This window comes from Oncorhynchus kisutch, linkage group LG1 (genome assembly GCF_002021735.2).
Source record: "Oncorhynchus kisutch isolate 150728-3 linkage group LG1, Okis_V2, whole genome shotgun sequence".
NCBI classification, from domain to species: domain Eukaryota; kingdom Metazoa; phylum Chordata; class Actinopteri; order Salmoniformes; family Salmonidae; genus Oncorhynchus; species Oncorhynchus kisutch.
This window is the reverse complement of record NC_034174.2, coordinates 19731069-19753466: the sequence shown is the minus strand read 5'-3', so window position 1 is coordinate 19753466 and position 22398 is coordinate 19731069. Positions and strand designations below refer to the sequence as shown.

At 42.8% G+C, this 22398-nt stretch overlaps 1 protein-coding gene across 5 annotated transcripts in view; it reads right to left on the bottom strand.

Moving 5' to 3' along the window:
- The window catches only part of LOC109898089 (FERM domain-containing protein 4B), an 86376-nt gene that overhangs the window by 39429 nt on the left and 24549 nt on the right, over positions 1-22398 (bottom strand). For 2 of the 5 annotated variants that reach the window (XM_031793668.1, XM_031793761.1), the window contains exons 1-3: positions 5287-5644; positions 556-621; positions 342-436 (exon numbers count right to left, since the gene is read on the bottom strand). In XM_031793668.1, coding sequence (XP_031649528.1) covers positions 342-436; positions 556-621; positions 5287-5448 — 323 coding nt within the window. In that variant the 5' untranslated portion in view covers positions 5449-5644. Of the gene's footprint in view, positions 1-341; positions 437-555; positions 622-5286; positions 5645-22398 lie in introns of those variants that run through there. The other 3 variants (XM_031793726.1, XM_031793822.1, XM_031793783.1) reach the window with 3 other exon arrangements.

Genomic DNA, 22398 nt, shown 5'->3' with positions numbered 1-22398 from the left:
CACCCATTCACAGTATTTTGTACCTGACACCACAAGATTGAAAATACATCAATGAACTAGAATGTAGTTACAGATGTACTATCTTAATTTGATCAGTTTCTCACAGCAGGAACATAATCCTGCAGCAACAGGAATTGTGAATTATTATGTGTATTATAATGAATGGACATTTATGTAGGGGTTGATACATATTTTGTTAGAATGAATAAAGTCTGACATGTTAAAGTAGAAATTACAAACTTTAGAAGCATTTTTAAAACTTTGAATACACTACAATTAGCATTTCCTGCAACAACAGAGTGATCAAATTAAGATAGAACATCTGTAGGAGTTGTACGTACGTGTCATCAATGAAGGATATTCCAAAATACTCCTTCTCCTTCAGGTTAAAGTGTGAGGACACCAAGTCTAACAGATCCCGGGACAAGAGCTTCGGCTAGGAAAATGAAACCAGTATAAATGAACACAAATTTATGAAGTGTCCACACTAGAGTGTAACATCACAGTGAACCACATTAGAAGTACGGAGGATGAGGATGTGTGAAGGGTGAGTACCTGGACCATTAGGTCCAGCTTCCTGTCGTCCAGGAGGTGCACCTGACACAGCCGGCCCTCTGTCATCTGTGGGAAGGGAACAGACATGATGAGATCCCCTGGAATAGAGATTGGCAACTTGTGGTATGCCCCCCTGTTGAAGGCCCGCGCATCAATCCCCCCCACCAGGGAAAGACGCTGCACAGGATTCATGTCAGTGTTGACTCTCAAGGCTGCTTGATTATGGCGAAGGGTTGTGTTGAGGGAAAAACATGCGGCTCCCAACTTGTTAGGCTGGCCTGGCCTCTGTGGTGGAAAGTGATCACAGGGTGGAAATAGAAGTTCTGGGCTGGTGTTAACTGCAGTCTACCAGGATATTGTTCCCTCCACCACCACAACAGAGCTGCTTTTAAGCTGTTATACAGGCTACTTTTTTGCTTTGTTTTTGAACACATGAAATCTAATTGAAATGACTGACTTATGGGCATGTCTGGACAAAGTATTTTATTTACTGTCACTCACTTAAGCGGATGACATGGTTCTGGTAAGACTCTTTTTTTAAAGATGCTACGTCAGATGGGGACAGCTATTTTAAACAGACCAACAACCTTCAAAAATGGTGCTGGTCAAGTGCCTGTGGTCGACCAAAGTAATTGGTAATCGACCACAGGCACATTTGAGCAGTCTGTTCCACAACCAAAAAGAAGGCACTGGTGACCCCACCCACCCTCTCCCACCTCAGTTCGAGAGGCTTGCCTCTGGCCGGCACTTCAGAATACCCTTGGCCAAGAAGAATGTGTTCAAACATTCATTCGTTCCTTGTGCTGTTGGACTACTAAATGCCAAGTAAATTGTATCATTGCAGTTGGGACAGGGGTCGGTTGTGAGTGAATGTTTCAGTATCCTTCATGTTTTTAGTGTATGCAACATAATGGACTGACTGGTTTAAATCTGTATGATGTGAGAATGTTTGCATATGTGATCCTTTTAATGGAAGGTGATGCCAAAGAAAAATGTCCATCCTGGATGGACAACGTTTAATTCTATTCTATTATGTAAACTCTCTTTTTCTGAAGTCAAACTGTAGTTTCTAGGCATTTCAAAAGCAAAGTTGAATCTCTAGAGATGATTCTCTTGAGAATTCAAGCCCTTTCGGAATGGTTCAATAGCCCACTTATATAGCAAAGACCAAGAACCTTAATCAGAAACACAAGCATGTATTACTAGATGACAAGTTTTTATAACACAGAGAAAAAAAACTAGAAGACTTGTCTTCATAGAACAACATAGGATTGTGTGTCATCCGTATTAATAGAGAATTTTTATAGCTGTTCATTACACAATCTCCATTGTCTAAACAGGGATTAGTCACTATAGTGCATGATCCACACTACGGTGCATTTATCAATGCTGCATTGTTACGGACAAATGACATCCAAGCATTCAAACAAAGAGGCCAGTAGCTCCATGGTCTAAAATGTGTTAGTCTTCCAACATTGTGTCATGGGATGAAGTGGGACAATATTAGTACAAATTTTGAGTTAAAGTATTTTAAAAAATCAAGTATCTCCAACATGCTCCCTGCTTTTCTGCTCCTTTTCTGTGCCTGTCTTTGTCTACCCCAAAAGCCCCCTTTACCTACAGTAACTCCATTTCAAATTCACCTTAGCAAGATATCTAATGAGCTACTGCTCAGTCTGAACCCTATCCCAAAATCATTACACCACAGTTCACTGCACAACAATTCATGTTCCTTACTTTAGTAGCGTGGAAGTTAAAGAAGACCCACTGGGCACAGACATACCTATCCCCACATTGGTTCAATGTAATTTTCATTGTAAAGACTTGGAAACAATGTTAATTCAACCAGTCTGTGCCCAGTGGGAAGTTTTGTTGGTGACTATTGGCATGGCCGATTAATTAGGGCCGATTTCAAGTTTTCGTAACAATCGGTAATCGCCTTTTTGGATGCTGATTATGGCCAATTACATTGCAATCCACGAGGAAACTGCATGGCAGGCTGACCACCTGTTACGCGAGTGCAGCGTCAAAACATCCTTGTGGCTGCAGAGAGCCACGGTAAGTTGCTAGCTAGCATTAAACTTATCTTATAAAAAACAATCAATCTTCACATAATCACTAATTAACTTCACATGGTTGATGAAATTATTAGTTTAACTAGCTTGTCCTGCCTTGTATATAATCAATGCAGAACCTGTTAATTTATCATCAAATCACAACCTACTTCAACTTCGCCAAACGACTGATGATTTAACAAAAGCACATTCGCGAAAAATGTACCCAAACTATAAACACCAATGCCTTAAATGTCTTAAAATCAATACACAGAAGTATATATTTTTAAACCTGCATATTTAGTTTTTTTTTAATCATGTTAGCAGGCAATATTAACTAGGGAAATTGTGTCACTTCTCTTGCGTTCAGTGCAAGCAGAGTCAGGGTATATGCAACAGTTTGGGCCGCCTGGCTCGTTGCGAATTGTGAATTAATTTTCCAGAATTTTACATAATGACGACATAATATTGAAGGTTGTGCAATGTAACAGCAATATTTAGACTTAGGGTTGCCACCCGTTCGAGAAAATACGGAACGGTTCCGTATTTCACTGAAAGAATAAACGTTTTGTTTTCGAAATGATAGTTTCTAGATTTGACCATATAATGACCAAAGGCTCATATTTCTGTGTGTTATATTATAATTAAGTCTATGATTTGATATTTGATAGAGCAGTCTGACTGAGTGGAAGGCAGCAGCAGGCTCGTAGGCATTCATTCAAACAGCACTTTTCTGCATTTGCCAGCAGCTCTTAGCAATGCTTGACCCACAGCGCTGTTTATGACTTCAAGCCTATCAATGCCCGAGATTAGGCTGACAATACTAAAGTGCCTATAAGAACATCCAATAGTCAAAGGTATATGAAATACAAATGGTATAGAGAGAAATAGTCGACACATCATAATTCCTATAATAACTACCACCTAAAACTTCTTAACTGGGAATATTGAAGAACTGGGAATATTGAACCACCAGCTTTCATATGTTCTTTGTTCTGAGCAAGGAACTTAAACGTTAGCTTTGATATATGACACATATTTCACTTTTACTTTCTTCTCCAACACTGTGTTACTACTTAAACCAAATTGAACATGTTTCATTATTTATTTGAGACTAAATAGGTTTTATATATGTATTATATTAAGTTAAAATAAAAGTGTTCAGTGTTCATTCAGTGTTGTAATTGTCATTATTACAAATACATATATAAAAATCGGTCGATTAATCGGTATTGGCTTTTTTTGGTCCTCCAATAATCGGTATCGGTATCGACGTTGAAAAATCATAATCAGTCGACCTCTAATCCTAACCATTTTTTAAACAAGTGTCAGGATGGACCGCTGAAGAAAGCAGTGTTATGGAACATTTTCCAAATTTGACAGAAATATACATAGTTAGAACATGTCTCATTTGTTCATGAACAAGATCCAATAAATTACTGGAAGCTTATATATAACATGCAACTCCAAACATTTTGGGTGTGCACCAGTTCATGCTTTTCACTAGACTATGGGTGTGTTCATAAATTCCCTCTGGAGTGCCAGAGAACGAATTCAGAGTGTAGTCAGATTGTCAGTTCGTTAATTCAGAGCGTTCTAACTGGCTAAAGTTAGCTAGCATGCTAGCTACTTCCAGACATAAATGAGAGAACACCTCACTCTGACAATTTTTCCTAACAATTTTTTAACAAGTGTCAAGATGGACCGCCCCTCACATAAGGCAGAAAGGCTAGAGGCCATGGCTTTAGAGAGAGGTTGACCCGCAGGTTTAAAGGAAGATAATGTGATGTGTAATAGCCATGCCAGAGAGGTCATCCCCCTAAAGGCCTGTCATTGGGGCGGGGCGTTCCAGCCGTGGCCTCTTCACACGACCTCCAGCCACTGACCTACATAGGCTTAGCTCCAACCCTGCAGCATTAGGCCATGCCTGTAATTGACTGCTTATCAGGCTTATTGACATATTCTCACTGATTACCATCTCCTTACACCAGCTATCTTCACTGACAATGTCATTTAGCCTTTAATGGTAGTTCATAAACAACCTTTCCTCATTTGAATTCTTGATTTTTTTTAAACGTTTGAAGCGGAAATGTATATAGTCAGAGGATGTCTCATTTGTTCATGAACAAGATCCCATTCAGGTGCTCCAACAAAAGACAGCACTTCAAAGACAACCTTCAAAGATCAAAAGACTGGCCGTGCTGCTTCCTGATGACTTCCATATGTGCAATGAGACCCATGTTAAACCTGTCTCTGTGACTCATAAAGAAACACCCTGTCCTGAGTCCTCACAGGCACAAACAGTAAACTTTCACCCAACAGACAATCTATCAAATACAATATGCAATTCTAAAAGTCCAATTAAAACGTGGTACCCTTTGGATATGCTTCATAGTTATAGCCACAATGTGACGGTTATTCTACAGACTCCAGACAACTCCTGACAGATATATACATATACAGAAAGCAAGGTGTAAAACAGTATCAACAAGACAGGTCAAATTAGAATATATATTAGACATGATCTTGCTCCAGCCACCAGTACATCCCAGTTGGCAGCTGGCACAGTAGCTGTCAACATAGTAGTCAATAAAAACCACATTTATTAGAGCTGCATGTACAGAACAACTTTTCCCCTGGAGTAAAGGGACTGATTGGTAACACAGTCCCAGCATACCTGATAGAACTCCCCGAGCTGCCACCATGTCTGTAGGAAGCGGCGGGCTGGCATGATCCCCTGAGAGGACCACCTTCTGAGGGTCTGCTCTGCCAAGCTCCACACAACCTTGCAGCTTGATGCCAGCAACTCCTCCACTCCAGACATGAAGCCCAGAGCCATGGCTGTCACTTCACCGCTCACTCACTCACTCCCAGAGACCAGACGGAGATACCCTGTGCCCGTCACAGTCTCTCTCTACTGATGAAGTTGTAGAAAGTCTGTGATGCTTGAGAGATGCTTGAAAGGTAAGCACACTACTCTGTCTTCTTGGCCCAAGAGAATGTACGCTGCTGAGTAAAACACCAACTTCACTCTGCGTCTAGAGGATGTTGTGACTCAAAATGTCAATGCCCTGGAGGAACATCAGTAGTAGTCTACTACTACACACACGCTTTACTATGTCTCCCTGCTGATGTAATCTGTGAGAGTCACAGCTCTGGTCTAGAGAGACTAGAGTTGTAGAGCTGGAGTGGAGTGACACGCCATAGGGTGAGCTCCCAGCCTTCTGCCCTGGGCCCTGGTCCAAGACAGCCTGACACTCACATGGCAAAGGGCTGGACAGAGCCACAGAGAATCAGCCTAAAGAAGCTTGGTCTGCAGTGCACACCACATAAACACACTTTACACATACATGCTGTACCTACACTCACAGGCAGACTGACAGACAGCTCAGTCACTCCATCCCCGCCTCATAAACACTCTATATTCTTTCTGACTTACAGCGTAGTCTTTTTCTTGAGGTTTTCCACTCTGTTGGTAGCTTCATTTTAGACTGTAGTTGTTCCTTCATTAGGGAAATGGATCAACTGTAATGCTAGTGTTATACGCCATTTGGAAGGTTCAGAGAGTGGAACGTCAACTATATGACAGTTAAGACCAAATAGAGGCAGCATACAGGAGTTCCAGAAGCTGTGATTTTTTTCTTGACAGGCAACCACCATCTCAATGATCTTGCTTGACACACACCAATTTATAGGCACTCGCCAGGCATTACTAATCAATCACTAACTTCCAATTCCTATCCTTTATCTAATAATGGTATTCAAATATACAGTGCCTTGCGAAAGTATTCGGCCCCCTTGAACTTTGCGACCTTTTGCCACATTTCAGGCTTCAAACATAAAGATATAAAACTGTATTTTTTTGTGAAGAATCAACAACAAGTGGGACACAATCATGAAGTGGAACGACATTTATTGGATATTTCAAACTTTTTTAACAAATCAAAAACTGAAAAATTGGGCGCGCAAAATTATTCAGCCCCTTTACTTTCAGTGCAGCAAACTCTCTCCAGAAGTTCAGTGAGGATCTCTGAATGATCCAATGTTGACCTAAATGACTAATGATGATAAATACAATCCACCTGTGTGTAATCAAGTCTCCGTATAAATGCACCTGCACTGTGATAGTCTCAGAGGTCCGTTAAAAGCGCAGAGAGCATCATGAAGAACAAGGAACACACCAGGCAGGTCCGAGATACTGTTGTGAAGAAGTTTAAAGCCGGATTTGGATACAAAAATATTTCCCAAGCTTTAAACATCCCAAGGAGCACTGTGCAAGCGATAATATTGAAATGGAAGGAGTATCAGACCACTGCAAATCTACCAAGACCTGGCCGTCCCTCTAAACTTTCAGCTCATACAAGGAGAAGACTGATCAGAGATGCAGCCAAGAGGCCCATGATCACTCTGGATGAACTGCAGAGATCTACAGCTGAGGTGGGAGACTCTGTCCATAGGACAACAATCAGTCGTATATTGCACAAATCTGGCCTTTATGGAAGAGTGGCAAGAAGAAAGCCATTTCTTAAAGATATCCATAAAAAGTGTTGTTTAAAGTTTGCCACAAGCCACCTGGGAGACACACCAAACATGTGGAAGAAGGTGCTCTGGTCAGATGAAACCAAAATTGAGCTTTTTGGCAACAATGCAAAACGTTATGTTTGGCGTAAAAGCAACACAGCCCATCACCCTGAACACACCATCCCCACTGTCAAACATGGTGGTGGCAGCATCATGGTTTGGGCCTGCTTTTCTTCAGCAGGGACAGGGAAGATGGTTAAAATTGATGGGAAGATGGATGGAGCCAAATACAGGACCATTCTGGAAGAAAACCTGATGGAGTCTGCAAAAGACCTGAGACTGGGACGGAGATTTGTCTTCCAACAAGACAATGATCCAAAAGATAAAGCAAAATCTACAATGGAATGGTTCAAAAATAAACATATCCAGGTGTTAGAATGGCCAAGTCAAAGTCCAGACCTGGATCCAATCGAGAATCTGTGGAAAGAACTGAAAACTGCTGTTCACAAATGCTCTCCATCCAACCTCACTGAGCTCGAGCTGTTTTGCAAGGAGGAATGGGAAAAAAATTCAGTCTCTCGATGTGCAAAACTGATAGAGACATACCCCAAGCGACTTACAGCTGTAATCGCAGCAAAAGGTGGCGCTACAAAGTATTAACTTAAGGGGGCTGAATAATTTTGCACACCCAATTTTTCAGTTTTTGATTTGTTAAAAAAGTTTGAAATATCCAAGAAATGTCGTTCCACTTCATGATTGTGTCCCACTTGTTGTTGATTCTTCACAAAAAAATACAGTTTTATATCTTTATGTTTGAAGCCTGAAATGTGGCAAAAGGACGCAAAGTTCAAGGGGGCCGAATACTTTCGCAAGGCACTGTAGGTAGCCTGTTCCCACCTGTGTTTGTGGGTAGTTGTTTCCTGTTTTGTGTTTTGTCACCTGATTGTCACGTTCTGACCTTTATTTCCTGTGTTTTGTATTTAGTTAGTATGGTCAGGGCGTGAGTTGGGTGGGCAGTCTATGTTTGATTTTCTATGATTTGGGGTTTTCTATGTTTCGGCCTAGTATGGTTCTCAATCAGAGGCAGGTGTCATTAGTTGTCTCTGATTGAGAATCATACTTAGGTAGCCTGGGTGTCACTGTGTGTTTGTGGGTGATTGTTCCTGTCTTTGTGTTTGCACCAGATGGGACTGTTTTAGGTTTTCTCACATTTGTTGTTTTGTTAGTTATCTCATGTGTAGTTTCTTTATCAATTAAAGAATATGAATAACCACCACGCTGCGCTTTGGTCCGCCTCTCCTTCAGATGAAGAGAACCATTACAGAATCACCCACCAACCAAGGACCAAGCGGCGTGGTAACGGGCAACGGCAAAAGCAGCAGCAGGAGAAGCAACAGAGGCAGCAGGAGCAGGAGCAGCAGCAGCAGTGGGAGAGGCTGCACTATTTGGAGAGATGGACTTGGGAGGAGATTCTAGACGGTAAAGGACCCTGGGCAGAGCCAGGAGAATATTGCCGCCCCAAGGCCGAGCTGGAGGCAGCAAAAGCAGAGAGGCGGCATTATGAGGAACTAGCACGGCAGAGCGGATGGAAGCCCGAGAGTCAGCCCCAAAAATTTATTGGGGGGGGGGCTCACAGGGAGTATGGCTATGCCAGGTAGGAGACCTGTGCAAACTCCCTGTGGTTACCGGGGGGCAAGAGAGACCGGGCAGGCACCGTGTTATGCGGTGGAGCGTACGGTGTCCCCAGTGCGGGTGCACAGCCCGGTGCGGTACATTCCAGCTCCGCGTATCGGCCGGGCTAGAGTGGGCATCGAGCCAAGTGCCATGAAGCCGGCTCTACGCATCTGGTCTCCAGTGCGTCTCCTTGGGCCGGCTTACATGGCTATTCCACCTCGCCGCACTGGCAGGGCGACCGGGACCATTCAACCGGGTAAGGTTGGGCAGGCTCGGTGCTCAAGAGCTCCAGTGCGCCTGCACGGCCCGGTCTATCCGTCACCACCTCCAAGCACCAGCCCTCCGGTGGCAGCCCCCCGCACCAGGCTGTCTCTCCGGCCCATCCTTACAGGGGCTCCCTCCTCTCCAGCGCTGCCGGAGCCTCCCGCCTGTCCGGCGCCGGAGCCTCCCGCCTGTCCGGCGCCGCTGCCGGAGCCTCCCGCCTGTCCGGCGCCGCTGCCGGAGCCTCCCGCCTGTCCGGAGCCTCCCGCCTGTCCGGCGCTGCTGCCGGAGTCTCCCGCCTGTCCGGCGCTGCTGCCGGAGTCTCCCGCCTGTCCGGCGCCGGAGTCTGAGGCGCCAGAGCCCCTCAGCCCAGAGGCGCCAGAGCTTCTGCCCCTCTGTCCAGAGCTTCCGCCCCTCTGTCCCGAGCTGCCCCTCTGTCCCGAGCTGCCCCTCTGTCCAGTGGGGTCATTGAGAGGGGTGGCCATGGTGAGAAAGCCACGGAGGCGGACAATAAGGCGGACTAAGACAATGGTGAAGTGGGGTCCGCGTCCTGCGCCAGAGCCGCCACCGCGGACAGGCGCCCACCCAGACCCTCCCCTATAGGTCAAGGTTTTGCGGCCGGAGTCCGCACCTTTGGGGGATGGGTACTGTCACGTTCTGACCTTTATTTCCTGTGTTTTGTATTTAGTTAGTATGGTCAGGGCGTGAGTTGGGTGGGCAGTCTATGTTTGATTTTCTATGATTTGGGGTTTTCTATGTTTCGGCCTAGTATGGTTCTCAATCAGAGGCAGGTGTCATTAGTTGTCTCTGATTGAGAATCATACTTAGGTAGCCTGGGTGTCACTGTGTGTTTGTGGGTGATTGTTCCTGTCTTTGTGTTTGCACCAGATGGGACTGTTTTAGGTTTTCTCACATTTGTTGTTTTGTTAGTTATCTCATGTGTAGTTTCTTTATCAATTAAAGAATATGAATAACCACCACGCTGCGCTTTGGTCCGCCTCTCCTTCAGATGAAGAGAACCATTACACTGATAGGACTGTTAAGTTTTTTCGTTGTTTCACCTTTGTTATTTTGTGTTCAGATTAATACCATGCTGCATTTTGGTACGATCTTTCATATTCCTCATCAGACGAGGACGAGAATCGTTACATTAGGAAAAGTGGGGAAAGATTTCCATAGTGTAGTTACTTTTGATATCAAACATTGAAATTTGAAATACTGTGGGGAAAACATACTCATATTCTTTCATTTATTTTGAATATTTGTACATTCCTTTTAGCAAAGAAGGAGGTGCATATTTCCCCAAAGAGCCGTACACCATTCTGACAGAAACTGAAGAAAACAAGTGAAAAGAGAGAAAATGTGTGGACCTATACGTTTTTAGTTGAGTCAAACTAGCGGCGTCTCATCTGGCAACAATAGCTTGCTGTTTGTTTGTGCGTTCTGAGTCTCATAAAACCTTAACACGTTCGCAGTCAGCACGTACAGAACATGTCGCAAAGCCCTCTGAACAACATCCGAGGGATCATCTGAACAAAGCTGAATCATGGAATACTCGTAACAGGCCTGATTACTGTGAGAGTAAAATCAAATAAAATCCACATTTTATTTGTCACATGCGCTGAATACAACAGGTAATACTTACAGTGAAATGCTTACTTACAAGCCCTTAATTAACCAACAATGCAGTTTTTAAGAAAAATAAGTGTTAATTAAAAATATAAGTAAAAATAAAACATTTAAATAACAAATAGTTAAAGAGCAGGCATCTATTATCTCATCTATGGAAAATGTATATCTTATCATCTCTGCCCACTGCCAATTGTCCTGACTCGAAGGACATGCATGATTGTTGAATCTTTTGGACTTCATGTGTATAGTCTGATAATTTATGGTAGTTTCCTAGCGCAGTAAAGACAAACACTTATTGAACAAAGTCCAACTGGTATTTTTGCAATAACATATCTATTGCAGATAAAACACAAAGTATGGCACTGTAGTCTAGCTTTAACATATACAGTAGCTCCATTATGACAAAACCTTCAGGAGGAATTCAATTATTCTATTTCGAGGTGACAACCATAAAGTATTTTGTATTTAAGATTTCAAATAGTTTAATCAAAAAGTTGTTTGATAAAAACATCTAATGACAAAACCTAGGTATTTAATGTGTGTATTAGGGGATGACTGGATTTGGATAGATCCATTTCAGGGTGATATTGTCACACCCTGATCTGTTTCACCTGTCTTTGTGCTTGTCTCCACCTTCTACCAGGTATCTCCCATCTTCCCTCATTAATCCCTGTGTATTTATACCTGCGTTTTCTATTTGTCTGTTGCCAGTTTGTCTTGTCAAGTCCTACCAGCATGTTCCCTGTGCCCCAGTTTGTGATTTTCCTAGTCTTCCCAGTTCTGACCTTCCTACCTGTCCTGACCCTGTACCTGCCTAACATCCTGTACCTGCCTAATATCCTGTACCTGCCTAACATCCTGTACCTGCCTAACATCCTGTACCTGCCTGACATCCTGTACCTGCCTAACATCCTGTACCTGCCTAACATCCTGTACCTGCCTAACATCCTGTACCTGCCTAACATCCTGTACCTGCCTGACTCTGATTTGGATTACGACTCTTTGCCTGCCCCTGTAATAAACTCTAAGACTTGTACTATCTGCCTCCTGTGTCTGCATCTCGGTCTTAGCCTGAGCCATGATAGATATAATTCATTAGAGGCCCACATTGAAGCTATACAAGAGTGCAGTGGGGGAGGGGGGTGTATTCAATTAATCATGTTGCTTATGACACACACACACAGAGTGGTAACAACTATGAAGACCACAGCTGTGGTGGACACAATACCATCGTTATCACCAATATACTGTCACCATATTTTGCAACAAAAAATAAAGAGTACAGAGTTTTTGCCTGTGTCCACTAGACAAAGCAAGCACTTACAACATAAAACCAGTGCAGAAGCTATAGATGGCATCCTTAACTGTCAATAGAGTGGAGGGTTCCTGTGATATTACATGAAAGTGTGAAATCACATTCCCTCTGGCCATATCTCCTGTCCCATTCTATCCAGAGACTTGGACCAGGCAGTAGCCAGATGATTCCCTCCACAGTGAGAGGAGTAAAGGTCTGTTTGCTTGTATAACACACACGGACATGCAGGGGCTGCCTTCCATAGAGAGACAAAGGAACAGCCAAAACACACACATGTGCACACAGCAACCCGAGAACACAGAAACACACACATACACACACCCACACACCACCCGCAGGTGCCTGCTATTCACAACTGATATCCATGTGTGATGTGTTTCATTGGGCGGCGGTGGGGTAGAGGTAGGGGTGAGACCAAAACAAGAAACCGTTTGTGAATTTGCAGACAGAGGTGATCCCAGGGGAATGAGAACCGTCGACCACTCTCACCTCTCATAGGGAGAACCACTCTTTATCTATTCCTAAAATCATCTGTCTGCAAGAATCCATGTCTCAAGAGGATATTCTATTCAGCTCTGTAAATGGATGCCCCAGGCCAGTTTGACATTTCCCCTCACACTAGTCTTGCTTGGCCGATCTTACAGTGCAGTGGAGGGGAATGAGACTACCCTCACACAAAATCCAAACCGTCAGTTAATCTGGGCCTTTTGAAGAATGGAGGTGATACAATGCAGAGGTGTGTAGGATATTTTCTGCCACAGATCTGTGAAACCTTAAATATTTCCTTATATTCCCTGATGAGAAAGAAAGAATATATCTATCCTCTCCTCTCACTCCTCTGGTTGTTGATGCATTGTGAGGGGACACAGGTGCTCCAGCTGTCTCTCTCACTCTGATTCACCCATCTGTTTCCATAATGAGCGACCCGCTAGAGAGGCTGGTAACACTGACTGCAGCTCTGCAGCTCCACTCTCCTCTCTGAGGTCACTCTCGTAAACACTTCACTGACAAGCCCCCTCCAAGTCATCTGCTCCACAGAGGAATCCATTTATTTGAATGATGATTATTGTCGTCATGACTTCAAGAGTGTGCTTTACCATCAATTGCGTTTTTTTTCTCCTAATGAGTAGAATACAATCAATTGCGGAGAATGAAGTCACTACTGACTTGTAATTCATACTGCAGTTGCCAGACAACACCACACTACTAGACCAGACTACTACATCACACTCCTAGACCAGACTCCACTACTGAATATGTATAAGGCAGTGGTCAGTCTACAACCTTCGTCCTTTCGTCAAAAAAATCGCTGAAGTTGGAGACTTTTATCTCCCTCACCAACTTCAAACATCTTCAAACAACTTCAAACATCTGCTATCTGAGCAGCTAACCGATCGCTGCAGCTGTACATAGTCTATCGGTAAATAGCCCACCCATTTTTACCTACCTCATCCCCATACTGTTTTTATTTATTTATTTTTCTGCTCTTTTGCACACCAATATCTCTACCTGTACATGACCATCTGATCATTTATCACTCCAGTGTTAATCTACTAAATTGTAATTATTCACCTACCTCCTCATGCCTTTTGCACACAATGTATATAGACTCCCCTTTTTTTTCTACTGTGTTATTGACCTGTTAATTGTTTACTCCATGTGTAACTCTGTGTTGTCTGTTCACACTGCTATGCTTTATCTTGGCCAGGTCGCAGTTGCAAATGAGAACTTGTTCTCAACTAGCCTACCTGGTTAAATAAAGGTAAAATAAATCAAATAAAATAAAAATAAAAATAAAAAATAAATTGTTCTAGCCCACTGAATCAGGTGTGTTAGTCCTGAGCTGGAACAAACCCCTGCACATCCTGTCGTTCTTTAGAACAGGTGTTTGAGACCCCTGATTTGTAAGGAGTACATTTAGTGCTGAGAATGTTCAGCCAATCATGTCCTGGGTGTTACCTTTAGGACAATCATATCCTGGGTGTTACCTTTATGACAATCATGTCCTGGGTGTTACCTTTATGACAATCATGTCCTGGGTGTTACCTTTATGACAATTATGTCCTGGGTGTTACGTTTATGATAATCATGTCCTGGGTGTTACCTTTATGACAATCATGTCCTGGGTGTTACGTTTATGACAATCATGTCCTGGGTGTTACGTTTATGACAATCATGTCCTGGGTGTTACCTTTGTGACAATCATGTCCTGGGTGTTACCTTTATGACAATCATGCCCATCCTCCTCTCATGTTCCTAAAGCGTTCTCATCTGATTAGTGAGTCCTTTGAGGAGATGATTACACACCACAGGCATGCTCTGGTTCTGGTACTGAGGCAGCGGATGTCTGTTTCAATATAGATACCTCTCAGTCCAATTACATAACTCATCAGTTTTAATAGGCTTGGGTCTGTAGAGAATACAATGAGGGCATGACAGTACAGCCCATGCTACCGAGATCATCACACGTCTGTGTCCCTGAGCTAATTTCATTAGAATGTAAATTACCATGTGCACTAAACGCTCAGTTAATTGTCTAAAAGAGGATGGCCTCCCACAGTAGCAGACACACAGCTCCAGCACAGGGCAGGGTAACATCTGTTAACACACAGCTACAGCTGACAGGTAGGCAGGCTGGGACAAGAACACACAGAGTACAGTAGGACTGACAGGGCACAGCCCCATGCCACATACAGAGATACAGCTGTCAGGCAGGCTAGGACACGAACACATATAGTACAGTAGGACTGATAGGACACAGCCCCATGCCACATACAGAGATACAGCTGTCAGGCAGGCTAGGACACGAACACATATAGTACAGTAGGACTGACAGGGCACAGCCCCATGCCACATACAGAGATACAGCTGTCAGGCAGGCTAGGACACGAACACATATAGTACAGTAGGACTGACAGGGCACAGCCCCATGCCACATACAGAGATACAGCTGTCAGGCAGGCTAGGACACGAACACATATAGTACAGTAGGACTGACAGGGCACAGCCCCATGCCACATACAGAGATACAGCTGTCAGGCAGGCTAGGACACGAACACATATAGTACAGTAGGACTGACAGGGCACAGCCCCATGCCACATACAGAGATACAGCTGTCAGGCAGGCTAGGACACGAACACATATAGTACAGTAGGACTGACAGGGCACAGCCCCATGCCACATACAGAGATACAGCCGTCAGGCAGGAAGGCTGGGACACGAACACATATAGTACAGTAGGACTGACAGGGCACAGCCCCATGCCACATACAGAGATACAGCTGTCAGGCAGGCAGGCTGGGACACGAACACATATAGTACAGTAGGACTGACAGGGCACAGCCCCATGCCACATACAGAGATACAGCTGTCAGGCAGGCTAGGACACGAACACATATAGTACAGTAGGACTGACAGGGCACAGCCCCATGCCACATACAGAGATACAGCCGTCAGGCAGGCAGGCTAGGACACGAACACATATAGTACAGTAGGACTGACAGGGCACAGCCCCATGCCACATACAGAGATACAGCCGTCAGGCAGGCAGGCTAGGACACGAACACATATAGTACAGTAGGACTGACAGGGCACAGCCCCATGCCACATACAGAGATACAGCCGTCAGGCAGGCAGGCTAGGACACGAACACATATAGTACAGTAGGGCCAAGGCAAGGCAAGGGCCGCATGGTGGACAGTGTTAGCATTCCATTTATTCTCAGAGATGACGCCCATGACATGCCTTCAGTGACAGGGAGAGTCCCATGGCTTTACACGGAAAGCCTCCTGACTGCTGCCTCTGTTCCAGGATATCACATTCCAGTAGTGGCATTTTGTAGTCATAATTCAAATATGAGTGGATTAAAATAAATAAATAGAAAAATGTAAAAGAATCAAGTCTAGTTATGCATAAGTGATTGCTTGATTATTATGCTACGTCTCATACGTTGTAGTGTTTGTGTTTACCAAATTAAATGGATTTTGATCACTTTTACTCTTCCTCACTGCACTAATATGCTCTCCCTATTCAGACGGGTGGCTTCATAAGCACACGTTCTGCATTTAATCAACAGGGATGAACCTATAGATTCTGAGAGGGCTGTATCTTCTCCCCTCTGTGAGCTCTTAAAGTCACACCACCATGTCTGTGAATGAGAGGTCCACATTATACTCCTTGAGGAAAGTTGTCAGAACATCTTTGTAATACACACACAGGACATACCAGATTATACCCAATTAAAGCCATGTGATTAAGCTCTAGTTGGTGAATGTGGAGAGAGAGAAAATATTTTTGTGTGCTGCCGGGCGGTAGAGTCAAGCCCGGCTTTGTGCAGCATGGCAGGGGTTGGAGGAGAGGGGCCTGGGGGTCTGGACTGCCACCACCGTCCCATTGAGATGTCTGTTATGGCTGGGGATGTGGGGCCTGGTTCTCTGCACCCTAGGACACTGCTCTGGGGCCTGCTGAAGGCCCTGGCCTGTGACAAACACTGTGCGTGCATAACCCAGATGCCACTGAGCTGAAGGGGCTGAGGGGGTGAGACAGTGCCCATGGTGTCAGTCGCACACTGTCTGAACCTATCAAATAAGCCCATGGCCCCAAGGGATTGTGGGTGCTGCTGAGATTTTCAAAGGCAGCAGTGGTGTAAAAAGTATCCAATTGTCATACTTGAGTAAAAGTAAAGATACCCTAATAGAAAATGACTCAAGTAAAAGTGAAAGTCACCCACTAAAATATGAATTGTGTCACGCCTTGGTCTTAGGTTTTTGTGTTTTCGTTATATATTTTGGTCAGGCCAGGGTGTGACATGGGTTTACGTGTTGTATTTCGTATTGGGGTTTGTAGTATTTGGGATCGCGGCTGATTAGGGGTATAGGCTTGGCTGCCTGAGGCGGTTCTCAATCAGCTGTCAGGTGATTCTCGTTGCCTCTGATTGGGAACCGTATTTAGGTAGCCTGAGTTTCGCTTTGTCTTGTGTGGGTGATTGTTCCTGTCTCTGTGTAGTTTCACCAGATAGGCTGTAATTAGGTTTCACGTTCCGTTTGTTGTTTTTGTATTTATTAGTTATTTCATGTATCGTCACCATTCATTCATTAAAGAACATGAGTAACCACCACGCTGCATTTCGGTCCTCTCTTTCAACAAACGAAGAACGCCGTTACAAATTGAGTAAAAGTCTAAAAGTATTTGGTTTAAATATAGTTAAGTATCAAAAGTAAATGTAATTGCTAAAATATTCTTAAGTATCAAAAGTAAAAGTAAATAATTTCACATTCCTTAAATAAGCAAAACAGCCAACACCATTTTCTTGATTTATTATTTTACGGATAGTCATGGGCACACTTTATTTTATTTATTTATTTCACCTTTATTTAACCAGGTAGGCTAGTTGAGAACAAGTTCTCATTTGCAACTGCGACCTGGCCAAGATAAAGCATAGCAGTGTGAACAGACAACAACACAGAGTTACACATGGAGTAAACAATAAGCAATAAACAAGTCAATAACATAGTAGAAAAAATGATCTATATACATTGTGTGCAAAAGGCATGAGGAGTTAGGCAATAAATAGGCCATAGGAGTGAATAATTACAATTTAGTAGATTAACACTGGAGTCATAAATGATCACATGTGCAGGTAGAGATACTGGTGTGCAAAAGAGCAGAAAAGTAAATAAAATAAAAACAGTATGGGGATGAGGTAGGTAAATTGAGTGTGCTAAATACCGATGGACTATGTACAGCTGCAGTGATCGGTTAGCTGCTCAGATAGCAGATGTTTAAAGTTGGTGAGGAATATAAAAGTCTCCAACTTCAGAGATTTTTGCAATTCGTTCCAGTCGCAGGCAGTCCACCATGCGGCCCTTTCCTTGCCTTGGCCCTACTGTACCATTCACACATGATGATGATGATGATGACATAATTGACAAATGAAGTATTTGTGTTTAGTGAGTCCGCCAGATCAGTGTGTGAATGGAAAAAATTCTGTCTGCTGAGCATTCAAAATGTAAAGCATACTTTTGAGTTTCAGGGAAAATGTATGGAGTAAAAAGTACATTATTTTCTTTAGGAATGTAGCGGAGTAAAAGTAAAAGTTTTAAAAAATCTATAACTTAAGTAGTACTTCACTTAAGTCGTACTTTAAAGTACTTTACACCACTGAAAGGCAGAGCTGTTAGAGAGAAAAAAATGACCTGGAGCTGCAGGGTTTTAATATGATTTGCAAGAGATGGAGGACATGAAAGGCTGCTCTTAACTTCTCTGCGGGGGTCCTAAGAGACAGACAAAGAGAGGGGGGAAGAGAGAGAGAGATAGAGAGCGAGAGAGATTCATATAACATGTATGCTGATATCTCATGCTTGATTGTCTAGCTCCTCTAACGTACTGTTTCTGTTTAGCTTGTCTACGTATTCATGATTGAGGAATTTACTTTATTCTATAAATGACATGAGTGTCACGCTATGCCTGTTCAACAACACATCACTGTTCAGTCATGTTTAAAATCTATTTTTCTTTTTAGTGAACACAACAACAACAAAAAATCTGTGGAGAAACTTAATTTTCCTTTGAGCCAGCCCTTGTTAAACACGTTTGTGCTGCCTGGTTTTATTTAAAGCTATATATTCAGCAATAACATTGTCCTTGTTCAGTAAATATAGATGAATTACCACCACCATGCATCCAATTTCCAGAGTAATGTGAATGGTGCCCAGGGGAAGGTCTTTAGGGACTTTAGTGAAAAGGTTATTCTGAATGCTAAACCAACTGTTGAGAACGCAGTGTTGTAGACACACACAGTGGACATTGTGTCACATTATCAATGCAAAATATCTATACTTCGAAGACCTATATAACCAAATATCTCGCTCCAGTTAAATCCTACAACCCAACCCAGTCTTATCACTCACTGACTTATTTGATGCACTTTCTTGTACATCCTTTAGAGAGTGTTTGTCAGTTGATAACTACCATAACTACTGGATAATGTAATGAGACCCTCTGGTGACTTAAGCTGATCACTGTCAAACAATCCTCTAACACTACATAATCAGAACAATTGCACAGCTTTATCAGGCCAGCAAAACATGTGTAGGGAAGACCTCCCTGACTTAGAGGGGCAATGAAAACCTCAGAACTTTACCACTCCAAATTTGATAAGGAGTAAGGACTTTTCACTATGTGTGGATTTTATAGACAGAACAGACCCTGAGGCATTATGGGAAAAAGGCTAGTGGATACCCAGCAGTCACTGTGGATGTGACAGAGGACCTCTCAATCTGTCATAGTGTGAACACTTATGCCAGGGTCTGTCTATTCCACTTAGGAGGCAAACTGAGCTCATGGAAAGTCAGGATTTGGCATTGAGTTGTGCTTTGGTGGGGGTTGCATATGCAATGGTGTGTATTCATGGATACAAAAGGAAGCCAGGCTACCACAAATATTTGACCAATAAAAACATTTAAATTCTAAAATAATTTATCTTTTGTCTCTCTGGATTGTCATAATTTTTCTGTAAATTTGCAAGTGGTTGAATCTCACCTGAGAAATCATCAGAGCGAGGGAAATAGCACCCCTCTTTCTTAGTATGTGTAGTCCATGTATCTGATGCTGTCTGGAACAAAAGAGTATGACATGTTGGCGCCGTAGTATTTCAATAATTGATGCCAGCAAGTATTTGGACTCCCTTGATCATTTTTAAAAATAAAGTAATTAGCCAATCAGAGTTGAGCTGAGCTCAACTGTAGGTTGTTCTGGGGCAGCAAAACACCCACCAAGGGTGGCCAGTTTGGATTTGGCTTTCCACCAATAAAATCACCTCCTGAGCAAAACTTCCATCATTGTCAGAATAACGTGTCTGTTTCTTGTCTGCTTGTGTTGATGTCCTGCAGTAGCTAGCTTGTGTTGATGTCCTGCAGTAGCTAGCTTGTGTTGATGTCCTGCAGTAGCTAGCTTGTGTTGATGTCCTGCAGTAGCTAGCTTGCTAAATCGGCCCTTTCCTAAGCCATGGACGGTGATGGGGATTTGGACTTGTGGTTTTGACTTAATTCTATGTAGAGGCCAATGATTATGATGGTGATTCTGATTGAACCATATATTAAAATATTGTGCCACTGGTCTGAGATGATTGAAGTTCAATATGTAGCCTACTGTAGATGTAGCCTAGTTGGCTGACATTAGCTAGCTAGCTAAACTAGCTGGTTCATTGTTGCCCATGGGAGGAAGTTAGGCTAGCAAGCAATTTAGCTAGATTGCCTATGGAAAAAAAACGAATGTCTTACAGAGCCATAGACCATTTGCCAACATGAAAGAAATTAGGACAGCATTGGTGTTCAACAAGTCTACAAGTAGGGTGAGTGCCCCAAAATATATTTTCTTTCGCGAGCACACACACATAGACAGACAGAAATACCATGAACAGCCACATGATATTTTGGTATCTTTAAGTTTGTTTTCAGTGTATTAAAGTAAACACATATTGCCTTGTTGATTTGATGATGTTTAAGTTGAAATGGTGCTGGAATAGGAGAGGCAGTACTCCCGTTGTCTTTGTGCTGACTTGTGGTAACGCCATGGTTCTAAATCAGTAGTTAGTAAACTGTTACATGTAATATTCGCTTTGTGACCGTCACTGGACAGATGTTGGTCTTCATGTTTTGTGCAGCTGAATTTTTCCGCCACTGGGTCACTGTTGTCTTTTTGTTGTCACAGACTTACTGTATATCACAGTGGCGTATGAACAAATGGGTTATAAAGCAAACAACGCAAATATCACAAAATAGGTTTCTTTACAGTGGTGTAAAGTACTTCATTAAAAATACAGTACTTGAAAGTACATATTTTAAAGTATATATTTTTTTACTTTTACTTTTACTTCACTACATTCCTGAAGAAAATAATGTACTTTTTACTCCTTACATCCCTGACATCCAAAAGTACTTGTTACACTTCAAATGTTTAGCGAGCCTGGAAAATTGTCCTATTCAAACACTTATCGAGGAACATCCCTGGTTATCCCAACTGCCTCTGATCTGGTGGACTCACTAAACACAAATGCTTTGTTTGTAAATGATGTCTGAGTGTTGGAGTGTGCCCCTGGCTATCCGTAATTAAAACAAAAAAAAGAAAATTGTGCAGTCTGGTTTACTTCATTAATATAAGGAATTTGAAATGATTTATACTTTTACTTTTACTTAGATACTGTATATGCCGATGACATGCTGAGACATCGACATGCATTTCTTTATGTCAGATGGCTTTTGGGTCTGCTTTGCAGATAGACGTACAGAAAGAGGGTAAATTGTACATTTTCTATCAGAATATTTTGCATATAGATAAGCATTATCTTGTCAGATTATAGGAGAAACTCTGGTAGGCCTGAAACAGTCTTCCTCACCTCTTAGGCACGATCCAGCTTTACAGCCGAGCACACTGCCACTGTATCAGGTTTGTTTCAATGTCCAGGTCACATTATCAGGGGCTGTACTCAACAACATTGACTGAAAACATTCATTTACACTGTAAGCCAATTATTGTACGTGACTAAAGTGTATTGCCATATAGAGACCAAATCAAATCAAATCAAATCAAATCAAATCAAATCAAATTTATTTGTCACATACACATGGTTAGCAGATGTTAATGCGAGTGTAGCGAAATGCTTGTGCTTCTAGTTCCGACAATGCAGTAATAACGAACAAGTGATCTAACTAACAATTCCCCAAAAAACTACTGTCTTATACACAGTGTAAGGGGATAAAGAATATGTACATAAGGATATATGAATGAGTGATGGTACAGAGCAGCATAGGCAAGATACGGTAGATGATATCGAGTACAGTATATACATATGAGATGAGTATGTAAACCAAGTGGCATAGTTAAAGTGGCTAGTGATACATGTATTACATAAGGATGCAGTCGATGATATAGAGTACAGTATCTACGTATGCATATGAGATGAATAATGTAGGGTAAGTAACATTATATAAGGTAGCATTGTTTAAAGTGGCTAGTGATATATTTACATCATTTCCCATCAATTCCCATGATTAAAGTGGCTGGAGTAGAGTCAGTGGCATTGACAGTGTGTTGGCAGTAGCCACTCAATGTTAGTGGTGGCTGTTTAACAGTCTGATGGCCTTGAGATAGAAGCTGTTTTTCAGTCTCTCGGTCCCAGCTTTGATGCACCTGTACTGACCTCGCCTTCTGGATTACAGCGGGGTGAACAGGCAGTGGCTCGGGTGGTTGATGTCCTTGATGATCTTTATGGCCTTCCTGTAGCATCGGGTGGTGTAGGTGTCCTGGAGGGCAGGTAGTTTGCCCCCGGTGATGCGTTGTGCAGACCTCACTACCCTCTGGAGAGCCTTACGGTTGAGGGCGGTGCA